This window comes from Adiantum capillus-veneris, chromosome 28, assembly GCF_014529385.1.
Source record: "Adiantum capillus-veneris isolate H3 chromosome 28, ASM1452938v2, whole genome shotgun sequence".
Lineage (NCBI taxonomy): Eukaryota > Viridiplantae > Streptophyta > Polypodiopsida > Polypodiales > Pteridaceae > Adiantum > Adiantum capillus-veneris.
The window spans coordinates 47,909,579-47,926,141 of NC_140958.1; the positions used below are offsets into that span (position 1 = coordinate 47,909,579).

Sequence of the window (16,563 nt, forward strand, 5' to 3'; positions counted from 1 at the left end):
CCCTGCAAGTTGAGCACCTCTTTCACCCTCTCTATCAATGTAATCTGATACCTCATCTATGTACAGACCAAATAAAGTAGGGGACAGTGGGCATCCCTGCTTTACTCCAACGGTGGAATGAACAATGTCGGAATCCCCTTCTGGAGTACGTACATAACCAGTTACTGACCCGTATAAGGCCATGATCCCCCAAATAATCTCTTTGGGGACTCCTAACTCTTGCATCCTGCGCATCAATCTGGCCCTTGGTACTGTATCAAAAGCTTTCCGAAAATCCACAAAGCAACAATACATCCTTCTCCCGCTTGCTCTTCCTTCCTCAATAATGGCTCTGAGCGTAAGAATATGATCTAAAGTGGAATAACCCCTCTTGAATCCAGCTTGTCTTGTTGCCCTTATACCCTCATTCTCTGCTCATCTACTCAATTTTTGTTCAAGAATGGATGCGTACAGTCGGGTCAATGTGTGACCTACCATAATGGTACGGTAGTTTCCGGGTATCATAGGATCCCCTGACTTGAAAATAGATATGATAGTAGATAATTTCCAAGATTCAGGTAATCCTTCACACATGACCCAATTAAACAGACGAGCAAGGACTTCACAAAGTAGATCCCTGGCATGGATCAGATGTTCTGCTACTAAACCATCATGATCATATGCTCTTCTTATCTTCATCTTATCAATGGCTTTTTTCACCATTTCCGTAGTAAAGAAAGTACTAGTAGCAGGGCATGGCTCTAGCGGATCTGGTAATGGAGGCTGTCCAGATACCATATATAATGATGTTACATATTGACCCCAAATCTCAGGAGAAGTAATTGTCGGAGGCAGTGAGTGCTTGTAAAATAAACGCCAGGCCTCATGTGAGTCCTAACTCAAGAAGAGCTGATATAAATCCTTCTCCAGTTTGGCTAAAAATGCCCTTTTCTTGCGACGACTATACGCCGAAGAGCAATCAAAGACTGCTTTTATATGATGATCCCAAGTGTAAGCTCTTTCTAGAGAGAGAGAGAGATTTTGATCAATTGATTTTTGATTGAACTATCCAGCCACGAGACATTGTGAATCGAGTGACTACTGGTGCCTAGAGAGAGAGAGAGAGGGAAATGGCTTCTTGAAGATAAGGGAATAGTAGATATAGAGAGAGATGGTGATGGTAGTGAAGGGGGCTTCTTGCGCTAATGGTAGAGGAAAATTCAGCAACTAGGAGATGGTGCCATGAGAGGGGAAGAGGCTTTATTTATAGGTGGAGTGATCTCCTTTGAAATTCAAAGAATCCTTTGAAATTTGAGGCCTCCGTTGAAATTCAAGGCCTTCTTTGAAATTCAAGGTCTTTTTTGAAATTCAAGGTTTCCTCCTAGAATTTTCTAGAACTTTATAGAATCTTCTTTCTTCGAAAAACTGTTCACAAAAAGAAATATCAATATGGGTATCAAATGAAAGCTCTTGTCGTGTAGATCACGATTCTAGCTTCAAAACATATTAAATCCAAGATGCTTGTAAAAACATATAAGTATTCAAAACATTCAACCCACATATGCACAATGAGCAATCTTTCATGATTATGCCATCTTATTGAATGTAACTGTCATTTGTGGCGGATCTAGCCCACACTCCAAGGCATCAATCCTTTCTTTGTGCAAGTATGATATGCATGAGTTACATGTCACAAGCGTCGTTTTAAGCTATCTCGGTGGGAGTGTTCATCACCTTAACTTGTGACTACTCATCGGTGATCATACTAAGGTGCACTATTCTAGCTATCCTGTTTTGCAAAAAGAAAAACACACCTATAAAATTTAAGACTAATAGAAAAAGAATACAAGTTCTTTTGTAATGGGTAGTGACAATGTTCTATGGTTGGGTGTGTGCAGTCTGGATTGGTTGGGTACGAGCATGGGCATGGGCAGTAGGGGCTTGCAGATTGGGTGTCTATGTGTGTTATGTTCCTCATTCCCCCTCTCTAACGGTACAAAAAGGAACCTACCTTGGAGGTCATTGGTGGATATCTACTTTCCTTGGCCTCCATCTCATATAATGTGCTCTGTCATTGCACGATCGCATAGCCTAGACGGCTGCCTTGAGGAGAAGACCGCAAGGGAAGAGGCCCTGCTGCCCACCATCTGACAAGAGACTTCACTTACATGCTGCCCCTGCCTGCCATAGAAAACGCCAAAGAGGCTTCCCACCAAAATCACTAGAGAGGGGCCTGAAAAAACGCAGATCCCCCCCCCCCCCCCCCCCCCAATTGTATGGCTGGCTGCCTGTGGCCTAGAACTGCCCACAAGGGGCGGGCTCCCTGCTGGGCTGCTCGTCGTTATATGGTTAAGGTGGGCGCAGCCTAATTATCGGACTCTGAGCGGACGTGGCAAAACTGGCAACCGGTGCGCCCGGTTAGAGTGCCCCCCCCCCCCCCCCCCCCGCAATTATTTGAATAAATATAATATCTGAAGGGTTGCTTTCAGCGCTGCGTGTTATACCTTGCTGGAATGAACAGCGCCTGTGGGCGTGACCACCAGGGTTCAAACACGATGCGCAGACTTGACTCTGTGTTTATTCCTAAGGTGTGTTTAAACACTTTTGGTGAATGAACCTCACAGTGAATGAACCAACTTTCGACCTGCTCACCTTCTAATCAGGTTGTCCTTGTGGCCACATGGCAAACTCTCAAGGATGCCACATCCTTGAGAGTCCGATATTTAGAATGAGCCGTTAAGGTGACCCCGACTGCCCTGTGCATAGCTCTGGCGGACAGCCCCACCCGGCGCCAAGTGAAGCGAACTAAACAAGCTGGGAAACCAAACCATAGTGTCTCTAGCTTATGTTTCTTATGCTCCGATGTGGCAGAACGTTATGTTACTTTAGCTGGGTTACCTAGGTAGACTATGGACAGAGATGGAATACCAAAATGACTCTTCCCTATATTTCACAAACAGACAGCAAGGCCAAGAGACCTTTGTAGGTTCATTCAATCTATGCCAAAAGGTAATGCAACACTCTTAAGGGGTAGGGTACATTCAAATTGAATGCTGGCATACGCCCATGATGAAGCAATGCATTTGGCATAGCTACACATGGACTCTGCACCCTATTCACCTATTCAGCTGTGTGCCGGGCTCCATTTCAGTTTCTCAATTATGCTTTTAGATGATGGCATGAAATATATAGAAACTCTTTTGAGTCTTAAATCTCCTGAAGACCTGGTGACTGTTTCATAGATGAATTTTTAACAACTTTCTTGACCTACCTGCGCAAACTGCCACCAGTAGGGTACCATAGAGACCACATACGCAACTATTACAAAATGCAGGTTGTCGGATGTGCAGAGATCAATGTTCTCCTCTTTGAAATGACCAAGAATACTGTAACATAAAACATATTCTACATTCCTGAACATGTACACCTGCTCCAAAAAAAGGCCTTTCATTTAGAATGGCTTCTTGTAAATAAGAGAATAAACATTGAAAAGACTACACATCTACCTGACTCGACAATTGATCAGCGAGAAAAAAGTCTACCATTACAACCTGATGCCATTAGCAAATAAAAAAGGCTGTTACTTCACGAATGCACTTGCTTAGCAATGACATGATGAAAGAAACAATGTGGGTCCGGGTGGCTAATCTTCATTAAAGTCTCTGCTGTGGTATTTTGGCATAGTTGCACAGAACACTATGTCCTCATGCATGTTAAGATGTTTATTCCCCTTGTAAAAGCTACATGTTTATTTACCTTGTAAAATGGAGCCATAACAATATGCCAGAGACATGTTAGGACAAAGAAGCGAGTTGATCGATAGCATATGCTGAGAGGACAAACAAGCAACAGCAGGAAGACCTGTATATAATCACACATCTTATTAGAAAGCATTTCAAACTTTAAACTGCTACTTTTGAAACAAAGGAAAGGGCAGCTGAAAGCAATGGCCTTGAAAGACTTTGAATAGCTGATAGATCATAAATATGTGAGGCCACATTCTCAAATCAATAGAAACCAAGTAGCTTTATCATTCACCACCAAAGGCTCCAAAACCATTTCAGGATGGTGGTTCCACTGTCAAAATCTTTACTTTTTCTGGCATCCAAGGTTTCCAGAATGCTATCAAGCTCCTTCAGAAATTTGATGTAATATTTCGCACCCACAGATTTATTGGGAGCCCATACCTTTCCAAGTTACATCCTTTCTCAAGGACAAAGCTATGCAATGTTGGCCCACACTCTCTGCCAACCTAGATTTCAAGATTCTCTTCTATTAGGATTGCTTGAATGACACTTTTGAGTTATATTTAGTGTCAGCATGCTCCAATCTATGGATATTCCACACTGATACACTCTTGTCACATACAACCAAAGATATTAGGGTGTCTGTTTATTGGTCTCTACCTTCCAAGATTACAGTTTGGTGGCCCAGATTGAGTGTCACACAGTCGGGTGACCTTTTAGTTTTGAGGGACGATTGTGTTGGCAAGGAGATTGCCAATGAACAGGAATGTATTTCTCATGCATGCATTGGATAACATACAATGAAGAGAAATTTGATTTTTGCAAATCGACACCCATTAGAGATGACACTAATCCTGGTGCCCACATGACAATTCTTTATCAATCAAAAAATTTATGAGTCCCCCCACAAATTCCCCAAGGTGACCTCACTTGTCCCGTCAATAGGTCGCCAAGTGTCATGCTCAAAAAAGATGCTTTGATTGTGGTCTCACTAGCCATACTTCTTGACATTGCTGAACTCATGGAAATGGCTTGTAGATACTTGGTGAAGCTTGAAGATTATCTTGCTATGGACGCTCAGTGGATGAATCCTGCAGACTTGACAGATCATGTAGACCTTATACAGTTGTACAAGAATGCTTTTACATGTACACAAATGATCTGTATTTGATCTTTTCCATAATATGACTGTCGCATACTTCCCATCTACTATGAGAGAAGCTCACAACAGTGACTCCTATTTACCTTCGGATGAGTGATCAGAGGAGCATCAATTTGGAATCTCTGATCAGTGAGGTTGTGAAGTGTACACTTTCTATGCCCCATTTCTTAATGGGCATAGAGCATTTCAGCATACTTTCAACTAAGAGGGGCGTGAGACACTTGCAAAGTACAGATTGTCAAAAGCACATGGGTCTGTAGCTAACAAAATCCATGATTGACATTGCCACAACACACAACATAAGATTGCATGTGAGCATACAATGTACATTTCGTTGATATGTGTATGTTATTTTACTTTTATTCAATTTTTTGGTTTTCATTCTCTTTATTAATACCGGCGATCGAGGATGATAGCTTTGGTTTTTGAGGGTGGTATGTGACAGGTCTTAGGGTTATAGTTTCTACCTCAAAACCGAAGAGACAATTGATCAATGTGCTTGTCCGAGCAATCACAGACTCTCTTCCTAGAGAAGTGGCCCATGCCAATCTCCAAGTAATAGCAAGAATATGGCGTTGGTTAGATTTCGGGGTGCTTGCCATCGTAGCAACAGCACCCCAGCCCGTCTCCAGTCACCCCTGACAGGCTACTACCAGTTGACCAAAATGACGGTCAACACGGAGCTGGCGCGGCATTGAACCCAGCACCTAGGCGACAGTACGCCTGTGCTCTACCACTTCATCTGCACGCTTGCACATGTCTCCGAGGGGCGAGCAGCAGATCATAACCCTGAACAAGAGCTGCCTCCACAAAAACAAGCGTGACCGGCTCTGCCGGTCACTGTACCTACACGGGGGCAAGCACCCCGACACTTAGCCATTGCCCCACACAATGAATTTCTCTCTCTAGATTCTTCCTTCCCTCTCTAGAGACTGCTGATTTGCACTGTTCTCCCTAATATAATTTTCTCCCTCTAGAACAAAGTTGATTTCTCTCTCTAGCATCTGACAAGTTTGACAGATTTCTCTCTCTAGTATCTGACAAGTCCTACCTGCCTAGCGGCTTCATTACCTTTCATACAGGGATTTTTAGGATCTAGCATGTTTTCTTTTGTGCAATATCTCAGATGATTGTATGTCATCTGCTCCGGTTGTAACTTAGATCATTTTAGCCTTTTGAAGATGGTAATATAACATTTCTTTTCTTTTGGCCTAAATAAGCGACACATGCTGAAGGCCGCAATCCAACACACATGGCTGAAGGCCACAGTCCTACATTGCCAGCCATAAAGCCAGGAAAAGAGAGAGTAGGTGAACATAATTCTGGGCAGATCAAGGGCAGAGAAACCTGCTAAATAATTTGGACCCTTCAGGTCTTCCAAATAGAATGATTTTTTCTTTACATTTTTGTTCGAAAGAATCTTACATAACAATGAGCAAGTCCAAGGGTATGAGTGCCAATTGATGTGTAACATACCATCAAAATTGAAAAAGGCATGCTAGCAGTCTGAAAAGACGATGTCACAATGGTGTAAATCATGAAATGGCCAAGCAGAGTTGCTGTGACCAATGTTGCAAGACCCATCGCTAACAAAAGGAGTTCTCTATACTTTATCTCCGTTCCAGGTGTAAGCCCAAAAATGAAGGCATAATTAATTTGTTTCTCTCGCCATGAGTACAGATTCCAGCCATATAAGCATAAGTGTAGCAGCACCAAGGCCAAGATGCTGTAAATCAAAAGCACAAGTTGGGAGTTAGTACAAGAAAGATTCCACGTGTGGCATGCTTCTCAGGTCAGCAGATGTATTCTTTGAGCTTTTTCCCTGCAAATGTAAAATGCCTTGATGATTGTATGCTGAAAGATGTGTTCTTTGTGCTGTTCATGAGGATGTCAGATCCTCATGACGAGTAACCTGAATAAAGGGTATATTGCATGCAGGTACAGATTCATTGCATTTTCTGATGTGTCATCATTATTCCGAATCCATTTAAAATCAAGCAGCACGAAGAAAGCCACCAGACAAGAGAACGTGCATCCTGTGAATAGACCTGCATTTATCAAAGAATGACAACATGGTAAGGGGCACACACATAATTATTAAGGTTTATTATGTCGTGGAACTGCACTAGTTATAGTCTCAAAAAGAGAGGCAAAAGAGGATAGTGACATGAACGTTAAGCAGCCGAGAGAGATGACGATAGCTTACTTCAGCACCTTATCAGCCTGATTTAAGGATACTATCAAAGAATCAGAACAATAGGCCAAAACTAGCACATGTACAGACTCCTCACCAAGAAAAAAGGTCACTTTGTGTGAAGCTGATTTTGGTACAGGCTTCAACAAGGCCATGGATTTCTTGTGGTTGCCGTTGGTGAATACTTCAGTGAACTTCTTTTCCAAACCATCCATCATGTTCAAGACCTAGCTCCAATGTTCAGAAAAGTTCGAATACAAATTTGTTGATCAGAAAAGCTCCAAATTGATAGAAAAGAAAAGCATAGAAGTTTGTATAATAGACAGAAACCTGTGAGCCCTCTTCAAATTATAGCAAATTGTAGATTACCTTGTAGAAGAGTGAAAACCTAAGGGCCCTCATTTGACACTATAGATTACCTTGTCAGAAGATTGAAAATACGCATTTTCCACCACTTTCATGTACACAATCGAAGCATCTTTGCCGGTTTTCTGTGTGGCACATGACAAACTAATTAGCTAAATTTGAAGCCATGACAAAGTGGGATATATAGAAGGTTGTGATTACATTTATGTCTGCCTCATTATGCAGGCCCCCAAAAAATTACCTTGTCGTATTTTTTCAGGATCTTAGCAAAAGCAGTCGCATTTAGGGTACTGCAAAACAAGGACAAAATAACCGGTTCACCCCCTTGATTTCAAAAATACAAAAATAGACGAGAGCATTTGACACCAAATTTTATTCGCACACGAGGAAAACTGTTGCATAGTCTTGGAATGCTGTACTCGCTACAGCATGTTGGAATGCTCTTATATGCAGGCAATAGATACAATTTCCAAGCAAGGAGCATTTGACCAATGGAACCATACCTTTCTTTTTTACCAGGGAAAGATCAGATGATTAACATCTTTAGGGCACATACCCCAAGATCAAAGTACAAAAATCATCAGAGGAAATATACAAAATTGACATAAACGATGAGAAAACAAGGCCACTCGTTGTTTTCAGCCTCTCACATCACCTAACATAAACAACTCTATCGGATGCAAGAGGTCTAAAACCCTTCGCATGTTGTGTCCTCAACACAACAAGAACTCTGTCAGAACTATTTAAAGGGGAGGTGACAGGTAACATGCCACCAGAAGGGGTACAACATCCAAAGAAGAGAGTGCCTGAGGAGGTGGAATCCCATTAGTGTGTAAACCAGTAATTGGGGGCATCTCTAACTGCCTCTATCTCCTGCATCTCCTTTTTTTTGCTCCTCTTCTTCTGGATCTCTCAGCCTACATCAGAAGGCACCCTTGGAGCCTCCTGTCTCACACCTCTGTCTGCTCTCCATGTTCATGTAGTCTCCTGCGAGTGCATGCTGCTGCCATATGACCAGGTGTCCCACAAGCAAAAAAAAATGGCCAGGAAGCCCAGTGAAGAAGACTCTCTCCCATATCGCCCCCCATGGATAGTAGGAAGAGAGATGAACCGTGGCAGATCCTTCACGAGAGAGGGGTGAAGGATATCTCTGATAGTGGAGAGGTCTAACCCTCACCACATAAAACACACAGGCTCCTCCCAATCTCTGAAATGTATGGCCAAATCTCTAGAAGAAGACCTGGTAATCTAACTGTCATAGCAATACCCAACCCAGATAGGTCCATGCCCTGTCTCCATTTGTAGAAATAGCAAAATGCTCTGGTCCCATCCAAAAGGCTATATACCAATACATCAGCCTGATCTTATGTCTCAAAACAAGCTTTGAAGCAACCTCTCCTTAGTTAAGAGCCCGATCCCAATCGCATAGCAGACCAAACAATTATAGTTCCCAGGAATGGGAAATCAGAACGGGGAACGGGCATGAAATGCCATTTCCAGTTACGGATACTCATGTTAGAAACATGGAACGAGGATTTGGAACGGGAAGTTGGAATGGAGACCTGAAAATGGTCGTTCCCTGTAACTATGCAAACAATAAGCCTACAATGACGTCACGAAATCGTGGATCGCACGAAGAGTAACTGCACGATGATCCATCATATCATATTTCAAAGAAACAGGACTGATGGCGAGGGGAAGATACGATAAATCCTCCTATGTCACTAAGTAATCCCTGAGTGAACAACAATGGCTCTCCAGCACCACATGACCCAGAGTCTGTAACTGAAATTGTCGTGCGTGCAACAGGACTCCAAGAGTGAGAAAAACCTGCTGCCCTAGCGGTCAACCTTGTCCGACCACCCACAAGTGCAGCAAATGTGTTAGTGAGCTATTTGTATGTGCACGTACGCATGCATGTGCGTGTGCAATGGAATTATACCTATAGCTATTTACAAACAATTTGCACAGACCATTTTCAGCCAATGCCTCAGTCATAAAGATTTTATTGGGTAGTATCTAACACAAAATCATTTAAAGAGAGCCCACTATTAAGCTCTTATGAAGCACTTGTGGCTAGTTTAAAACTTCATAGGTTATGAAAGCTGCATAAACATCATGAGATTTGTGTGCATCATGACTCAAAATCATTTAAAGAGAGCCCACTATTAAGCTCTTATGAAGCACTTTATAGATTGTGACAGCTGCATAAACATCATGAGATTTGTGTGCATCATGACTCATTGTGATTCAAAAAATGCAACAGAATAGGACATTGAGATTCATTGTCCTATTCTTGACTGGTGATGTGTGCAGCATGACTCATCGTGATTCAAAAAATGCAGCATCCACAAGCAGTACTTGCAACTTCAATTTTAATTCTACCTTAACTGAGAGCCCCTCATTCTGTTTCAGTTTAGGGTTGTCCGTACCAGATATTTCTATCACTAGAACCTACATTCGCAAAGAGTGACCTTAAAGATGGTATGCTGTGAAAAAAATAAATTGCAGAAGGGGAATTCTTGCTCATAGTCAAGGCTAGAGAAGATGTTACTGCTGAAACCCATAGAGGAATGACAAACTTAGAAAGTGTTCAACTGTTGCAATGATGTATTAGAGAGAAGCCTAATTTGGCACCATCATAGTGTGAGAAAACCCAACCTGAATCTTCTTAAGTACCCAAGCCCTCGATACAACTCCTGGCATGCATCTCGCAAGGTTCTTTCTGCATACTGTATCCTCCTTCGATCAAATCTGTTGAAAGTATTACTTGGAAGTCCCTCGCCTGCTGTCGGTTGGCCGGAATGACTGGATAAGTCATCCATAACCTTCTGCTTTAGTGCTCCAAAAAGTAAGGAAGGGGTGTCTTGAGGTATCGTAAGCCCAAAATCGCGTGCAGTAGAGGTTGCATATGTATTGGGTTCTCCAGTGGAGTCATCCAGAGATGCATCGTTCTCTGATATTGGACTCAACTCTATGTCCTCCATTGCTGGATCAGGCTTACCATTCTCTGAGCCTGCACGAATCCCAGGTTTTTGCCTCCATGAGAACAGAAAAATGTAAGTTTTCAAGTTAAATCAACGGACACAATCTTGAATCAAATTTTGAGAAGTTCAAAAAATTAAAAACCAAATAAAGGCAAAAAATGCAATCAAAAGAGAAATTATGCTTAGCCAGACACCATATAAAAGTAAAACAAAAATAACAAACTCCGTTACAGTAATGTTGATACGAAAACTAATTTCAATGTGCATGACCAAGGTTTATCTAGTATGAAACTGGTTATAAGACCATCTAAAGTGGGATGGTGTCTTATTTGCATATATCTGAGATGGGAAGCTCAAGCCTCTGCTATACAAAGATGTCGTAAATTGGAATCTGAAATTGAAATGCAAACCATTCTTTTGTGGTGCAATGCGGCCTCAGTTAAGTTTATAATGAGAACAACCACAATGAAACACGGACCTTTCTCAAATGAGGACTCAGAAACAGAATAATTTTGCTGCTCTTTTAACTTCTTCCTCACAGCAACAAGTTTTTCCAGCTGCTCTTTTATTTCCTCTGCCTTCTCATAAAACTCTTGCTCCTTTTTCCTGTAGAATTGATTCACCTTGTTAAGCTGCCCGTCAAGCCTGGCGAAGAAGATCTTTTCATTTTCTACCTCAACATGAGAGTGATTCATAACCAATTCTGTCTCATACAACTCTTCATGATCATCCTCATCAGCATGAGGATTCCGTAAATTAACCTATTTGACAGAAGCAAGTCACAATCATATGCAAAAGATTAAATTGCATCTTCACAAGATTACAGACGTAAGAACCCTCGTGTATTTCAAGCAAGAATTAGGGCATGCAGGAAAGAAAATATATAATAAGACAGTACACGAATCCTCCCTCGCTTGTGCTTTAGCCTAAGCATCTTATATGGATCCTCCCTGCCTAGTGCTTGCTGCCTCACCTCTTTCCCGTTTGTCAATGAATGCTAACCTGCATCTGCAAGTTGATTGTCTTTTGCACAGGCGGCTAGCCGCCTTCACCTGCATTGTTAGTCCTCAATTTCAACAGTCTCCCATGAAATTGTTTTAACATTTCTGATAACAATGGAGATGGCAACTCCAGGGTGGCTATTCCCATTGAATTGGATGCCAAAAAAATCCCTCCATATCTCAAGGGTTGTTTCTCATATAGAATGGAACACATGCACCGGCAAACAAACAAAATTTTTTGGAGACTGTCCTTCTCAAATTCATCAATCAATGGTCAGTTTGAGCTTTGAAGTCTCATTCTTTGGTCTACTGAGCAGATGGTCCAGGATAATTCTTAAAGAAGGACATCGATGATCTAACATAGTACTTGAAGATGTTAATAGCCACAAAATCCAACCTATTCAAAGATCTTTGATACTTTGGCCAATTTCAATGTATATATTTTGTGTACAAATTGCCAAAGCAATTTGGAAGAGATAATAAATCAACGTCAATGCATCAAGGGGAGTTTTATATATCCTTGATTGGTTTTATGAGTTAGGGACATCTTATTGAGTCTAGGGTCATGAGTTCAGTCCAGCACTTGCACTCTCCCTGCATAGTTGGAGCCTCGACACCCCCATTGTACTCGTGAGTCCTTGGCTTCGAGCCGAGTGTGCTGCCAGCGAGAGTATGTATTGGTTTACGAGTATAGCTTCCATTGGGTTTGGAGTCTGTTGTTGTGTCATTTGAATACATTTTTTTCTTTCTTTCGCTATATAGTGTTGTTCTGGTTTGGAGTGAGATTTCTTGCATATTGCACTATGGAGCACCCATAGTAGAGAGCACAACATAGAGTTTCTGCTACACGTGCTCTCATTTTTGGCACGCTGTCGAGAAATTTGCGGTCTTTCCAGGAAAGCACCGGGCTTATGGCTGTGAGAGTTTGTGAGAGAACTCAACAAAAACTATATGAAGGAGTTAAACCATAGATGCCATGAAGACTAGGGTTTGGAAAGAAGTGCAATCAAAGAAGACTCACTCTTTCTCTCTTGCACTCACACACACAAAGAAAGAACACAAAAGAGAATGTCAAAACAATACGAAAATGAAAACATCAAGGCTATGGTCATATCGTATCATGGGTAATATGAAAGGGTTAATAGATGAGTTAATGGCATTCAATCTTGGCTGACCAAATAGGCTACGAATTGTTCTTTGGAATTGTAGTTTTGTGCTTACCATAATATATATATTTTGTCTAGTGATTGGGATTAATTGTGTGTACAAATCCTCTTGGTTCATAGCAAGATAACTACGCTTACATCAAAAGAAAAATTATAGTCTATGAGAGGTAGTATGATGGGATCCGGTGATAGAAGTATTTCATTGAGCCTTTCAGGGCCGAAGAGAAACACTATACGTTGTTGAAAGTGTATTTTACGGCTAATCCATACGTTAATTCTAATAGATCGTACAGAGTGAAAGCGATAGAAATGATCACCATGTGGGTTATTCATCTATGATAGTATGTGAGAAATGTAGATATGACAGAAGTGAAGAGATGAGAAGTTTCCCTCCCAAGCCCTATTCTTGCCCGTAGGCAATAAGGATACTGCGGGGAGAGATGTACCTGTAGCAAGGAGAACCTAAAATTTGTAGAGAGGATGAATTACTAAGAGTGAGAGAGATAGGTTTAGTTAAGGAGATGAGATTAGATACATATATATATATATATATATTGAATTAGAGATGAAAATGAAAACAACAAGAAATCAAGAAAACATCAATGTAGAACACATCTTACTTGACAAACCCTTCGGCACCATTATTGATGGAGAGAGAAGAAGAGGGGAGAATTCAACTTTGATTGATACACCAAGTGCAAGACCTTCTTTGATTAGACTTGATCTTCCAAGGTTAGCTTGTTGTAAAAATGGCTAGTCTCCCTCTAGGAGAAAGTGTAGGCTTAGGCTTATGTTAATGGCTAAGTACAATTACGCATTACTACTCACTCCTTCAAGAATTCCTCTCATCAATAGCTTGAATGCTTGAGTTTCTTTTTTCAAGGAAGAAGAGGTCCCCTTTTATAGGTGAAGGGAACCCCTAAGGGTTTACACAAGAAGAGAGGATCCAGTGTGAATAGGAATTGGAAAAGTTGGAAATGAGCTGTCCCTGCATGATGTGGGCAGACTGGGGTCCAGTATTTTGATCATATCTCCTCAACCGTGGCTCCAAATAAAAAAGTAAAAATATGGGCAGAAACTTCAGCTCATTAGCTACGATTTTCATTTTAAAATCATTTTCCAATTCGGATTGGAACCTTGCGTAAAAAATTCATCAAAATAGGGTCCATTTCTGGCAGTAAAAGTCTTCCCGTGGCCCCCTTAGCCTAAACTTTCATTTAATTCCAAAGGACACCTCATGCCATATGAAAGCATGACATTGCTCCTTGACAAAGTTTTGTAATCATGCTTGCAATAATGCATTAAAATAAGTGTATCTTTGAAATCATGCCACCTAGTGTCCCACTAGGATTTGATTCCCTCCTAGTAGCTATTTAAAAAGAAATATAAGAAAAGTATAAAAAATACATAGAATATATATATATTGGAGTTTACCCTAGATATAAGATCTAGGTAGGGTGTGAGATGATAATGAAATAGTAGAAATAAAGAATCAATGCTTTTTGCACCAAGTTAAAGAGGCGGAGCTATTGATGCTTTTCCCATAGTATTTTCTGATGGTAAAGTAAGGATAGGTTACCCTTGAGAAAAATTATAGGATGAGATATAAAGCTTATTATTATACTTAAATATGCATATGTACATTATAGGAAAGATAATTATGTATCTAAAAAGTTACAAGATACATCTTGTAGCATGCGTTCCCACTATGTACGTGTCACAGCACGACATCCACCCCCTCTAAACCTGCACATCCTCCGGTATGTGCCACATTATTTCTTTATAAGATCAGCCCTCTTGTACATCTTCCTTGCTTTCTTCTTCACTGGATGATTCCAAAGCTTCATCTTCACTTTGATCTTTACCTGTGGTTTGCTCTTCTTCCTCATCAACATCTTCTGGATCATTGTCTCCTCTTCTCTTAAACATTTTGATCATTTTTCCTGCAATGGGAATCTTTACTTCTGTACCATCTAGTTCAGACAAGCTGTAAGTAGCATTTTCATGCACATGCATTACAACGTACGGTCCAAACCATCTTTTTGAAAACTTACGCATGACTATGTGTTGGTTATCAAGGCTACTATCATACACCAAAACCCAGTCACCTTTGTCAATTGCTTTGCTCCAAAGTCGATGTCGCTTATCAAAGTAGTCCTTGTTTTTCAACCTTGCATTTTTTAGTCGTTCTTTTGCAGCTTCAATGTCTCCAGGTCTTCTCTCTAGCTGCCTTATACGAAGTGCAAGGAGATCTTCCCTGCTAAGCCCCTCTTGCCAAGGTAGTACATTCCATGTGGGAATTGTATCTTCAATCAGCATCACTGGCTTTTGACCATACATTAGCTCCCGCAGGCATGTAGCCAGTTACTGAGCTATGTGTTGTACGATCAGCCCATAAAGCATATGGTAACAATTTTGGCCACTCACCAACTCTTCCTTCGCAAGCCTTGGCCAAAGCTTTGATGATAGGAGGATGCCCTCTTTCACTCTTTCCATTACCTTCAGGGTTGTAAGCTGTAGTAAGAGAAAGCTTGATTCCTAATCTAGAAAAGAACTCCCTTGCTTCTTCGGCATCCAGTTCACCTCTATCTGCAGTGATTTTTTCCACACAACCATAACGGCAAATCACCTCATCAAGAAGGAATTTGCACACAGCTTCTGTGGTTTTATCTCTTAATGCTCTTCCTTCAACCTGATTAGTTAGGTCTTCTCGTGCAAGAACCAAGTATCTCATCTGCCAGAGTCCTAGAGGCATTGTGACTAGATCCACAACCCATTTATAGTGCATGGCTAGTGGATATGTAGGGTGCAATCCATCACGATGTCGGACATTTGAATACATTTGACAAGTTACACATGACTCTACAAATTGAGATACATCTTTATACATACCCTTCCACCAGTATTTTTCTTTCAACTTGGAGAAGGTTGCCCACACACCCCTGTGTCCAGCCCATAGACTCTCATGAAACTCTTGCATGAGATTTACTTGAGTCTCTTTTTTACATATAACCCGTTGTGGTGTAGCACCCTTTTGTTTAGGATGCTTCCACAAGTAACCATCCCTCAAAAAGTACCCATATGCTTTCCTGCGTATCCTCTTGAATTCTTGTTCAGACCAATCATCCTGTTTTGTTAGAGTACTCAAGTAGGTTCCAATAGAAAACCAATCACCTTCATAAAGATCTTTCAAGAACAATTCAAGTGAATTATTCATGCAAACATTGTTACCTTTTACATGAGAGATAGAATACAACTTTGTACCTACATCATCTCCCTCATCAATCATTTGTGACTCATCTTCATACCTTGCCCTTGATAGCATATCTGCCACTGTATTGTCTTTACCTGCAATGTGCTTGAACTCAGGATTTAAGGACTTAATATAGGCAATCCACCGCAACATAGCAATGTCTCGAGTTGAGCAGCTTGTAATCATCCCATGAAGTGGTAGACAATCTGTTTCTACAACCACATGCACCAATTAGGTACTCTTTCTCACTTTTCAAGGCTGTAACCATACCCCATAACTCTCTCTTTATCTGTGGATAGTTTCTTTGGCGAGCACTTAGCACCTTTGCTCCAAATCTTACCACATACCTGTGTCCTTCTTTGTCATCTTGCCCTATTGCCCATCCAATCCCTATAGGACTGGTGCCTACTGTCACAATTACTGGCCTTTGACACTCATAGTCTACCTTTCCCAAAGTTGTTGCTGACTGGAGCAACTCCTTTAGCTTTTTTCATGGATTTTACATGTGCTTTTGTCCATTTAAACTTTTGATTCTTTATAAGAAGCTGATAATGAGGATCAGGCAGGGCCCAATCGATCACCATACAAATTCAAGGTAGCCTTGTGGGCTTCTTGAACATTTATGAGTCCAACCGTACAAGTACGGGCTGAGTTTTGGTCACATATTGTGGAGTCATTGCCTCAAGCATAGTAGTTAGTGGTATATTGG

The 16,563-nt window shown here is 41.1% G+C and overlaps 1 protein-coding gene across 1 annotated transcript in view; it reads right to left on the reverse strand.

Moving 5' to 3' along the window:
* LOC147420395 (phosphate transporter PHO1-like) overlaps positions 1 to 11,492 on the reverse strand; it is a 47,250-nt gene extending 35,758 nt beyond the window's left edge. The window contains exons 1-11 of the mRNA XM_086504521.1: positions 11,487 to 11,492; positions 10,913 to 11,195; positions 10,109 to 10,463; positions 7,689 to 7,737; positions 7,501 to 7,572; positions 7,179 to 7,308; positions 6,800 to 6,935; positions 6,364 to 6,613; positions 3,736 to 3,840; positions 3,486 to 3,530; positions 3,251 to 3,406 (exon numbers count right to left, since the gene is read on the reverse strand). Of these exons, the coding sequence (XP_086360647.1) occupies positions 3,251 to 3,406; positions 3,486 to 3,530; positions 3,736 to 3,840; positions 6,364 to 6,613; positions 6,800 to 6,935; positions 7,179 to 7,308; positions 7,501 to 7,572; positions 7,689 to 7,737; positions 10,109 to 10,463; positions 10,913 to 11,195; positions 11,487 to 11,492 (1,587 nt within the window). The remainder of the gene's footprint in view (positions 1 to 3,250; positions 3,407 to 3,485; positions 3,531 to 3,735; positions 3,841 to 6,363; positions 6,614 to 6,799; positions 6,936 to 7,178; positions 7,309 to 7,500; positions 7,573 to 7,688; positions 7,738 to 10,108; positions 10,464 to 10,912; positions 11,196 to 11,486) is intronic.
* Between the last annotated feature and the right edge of the window lie 5,071 nt (positions 11,493 to 16,563).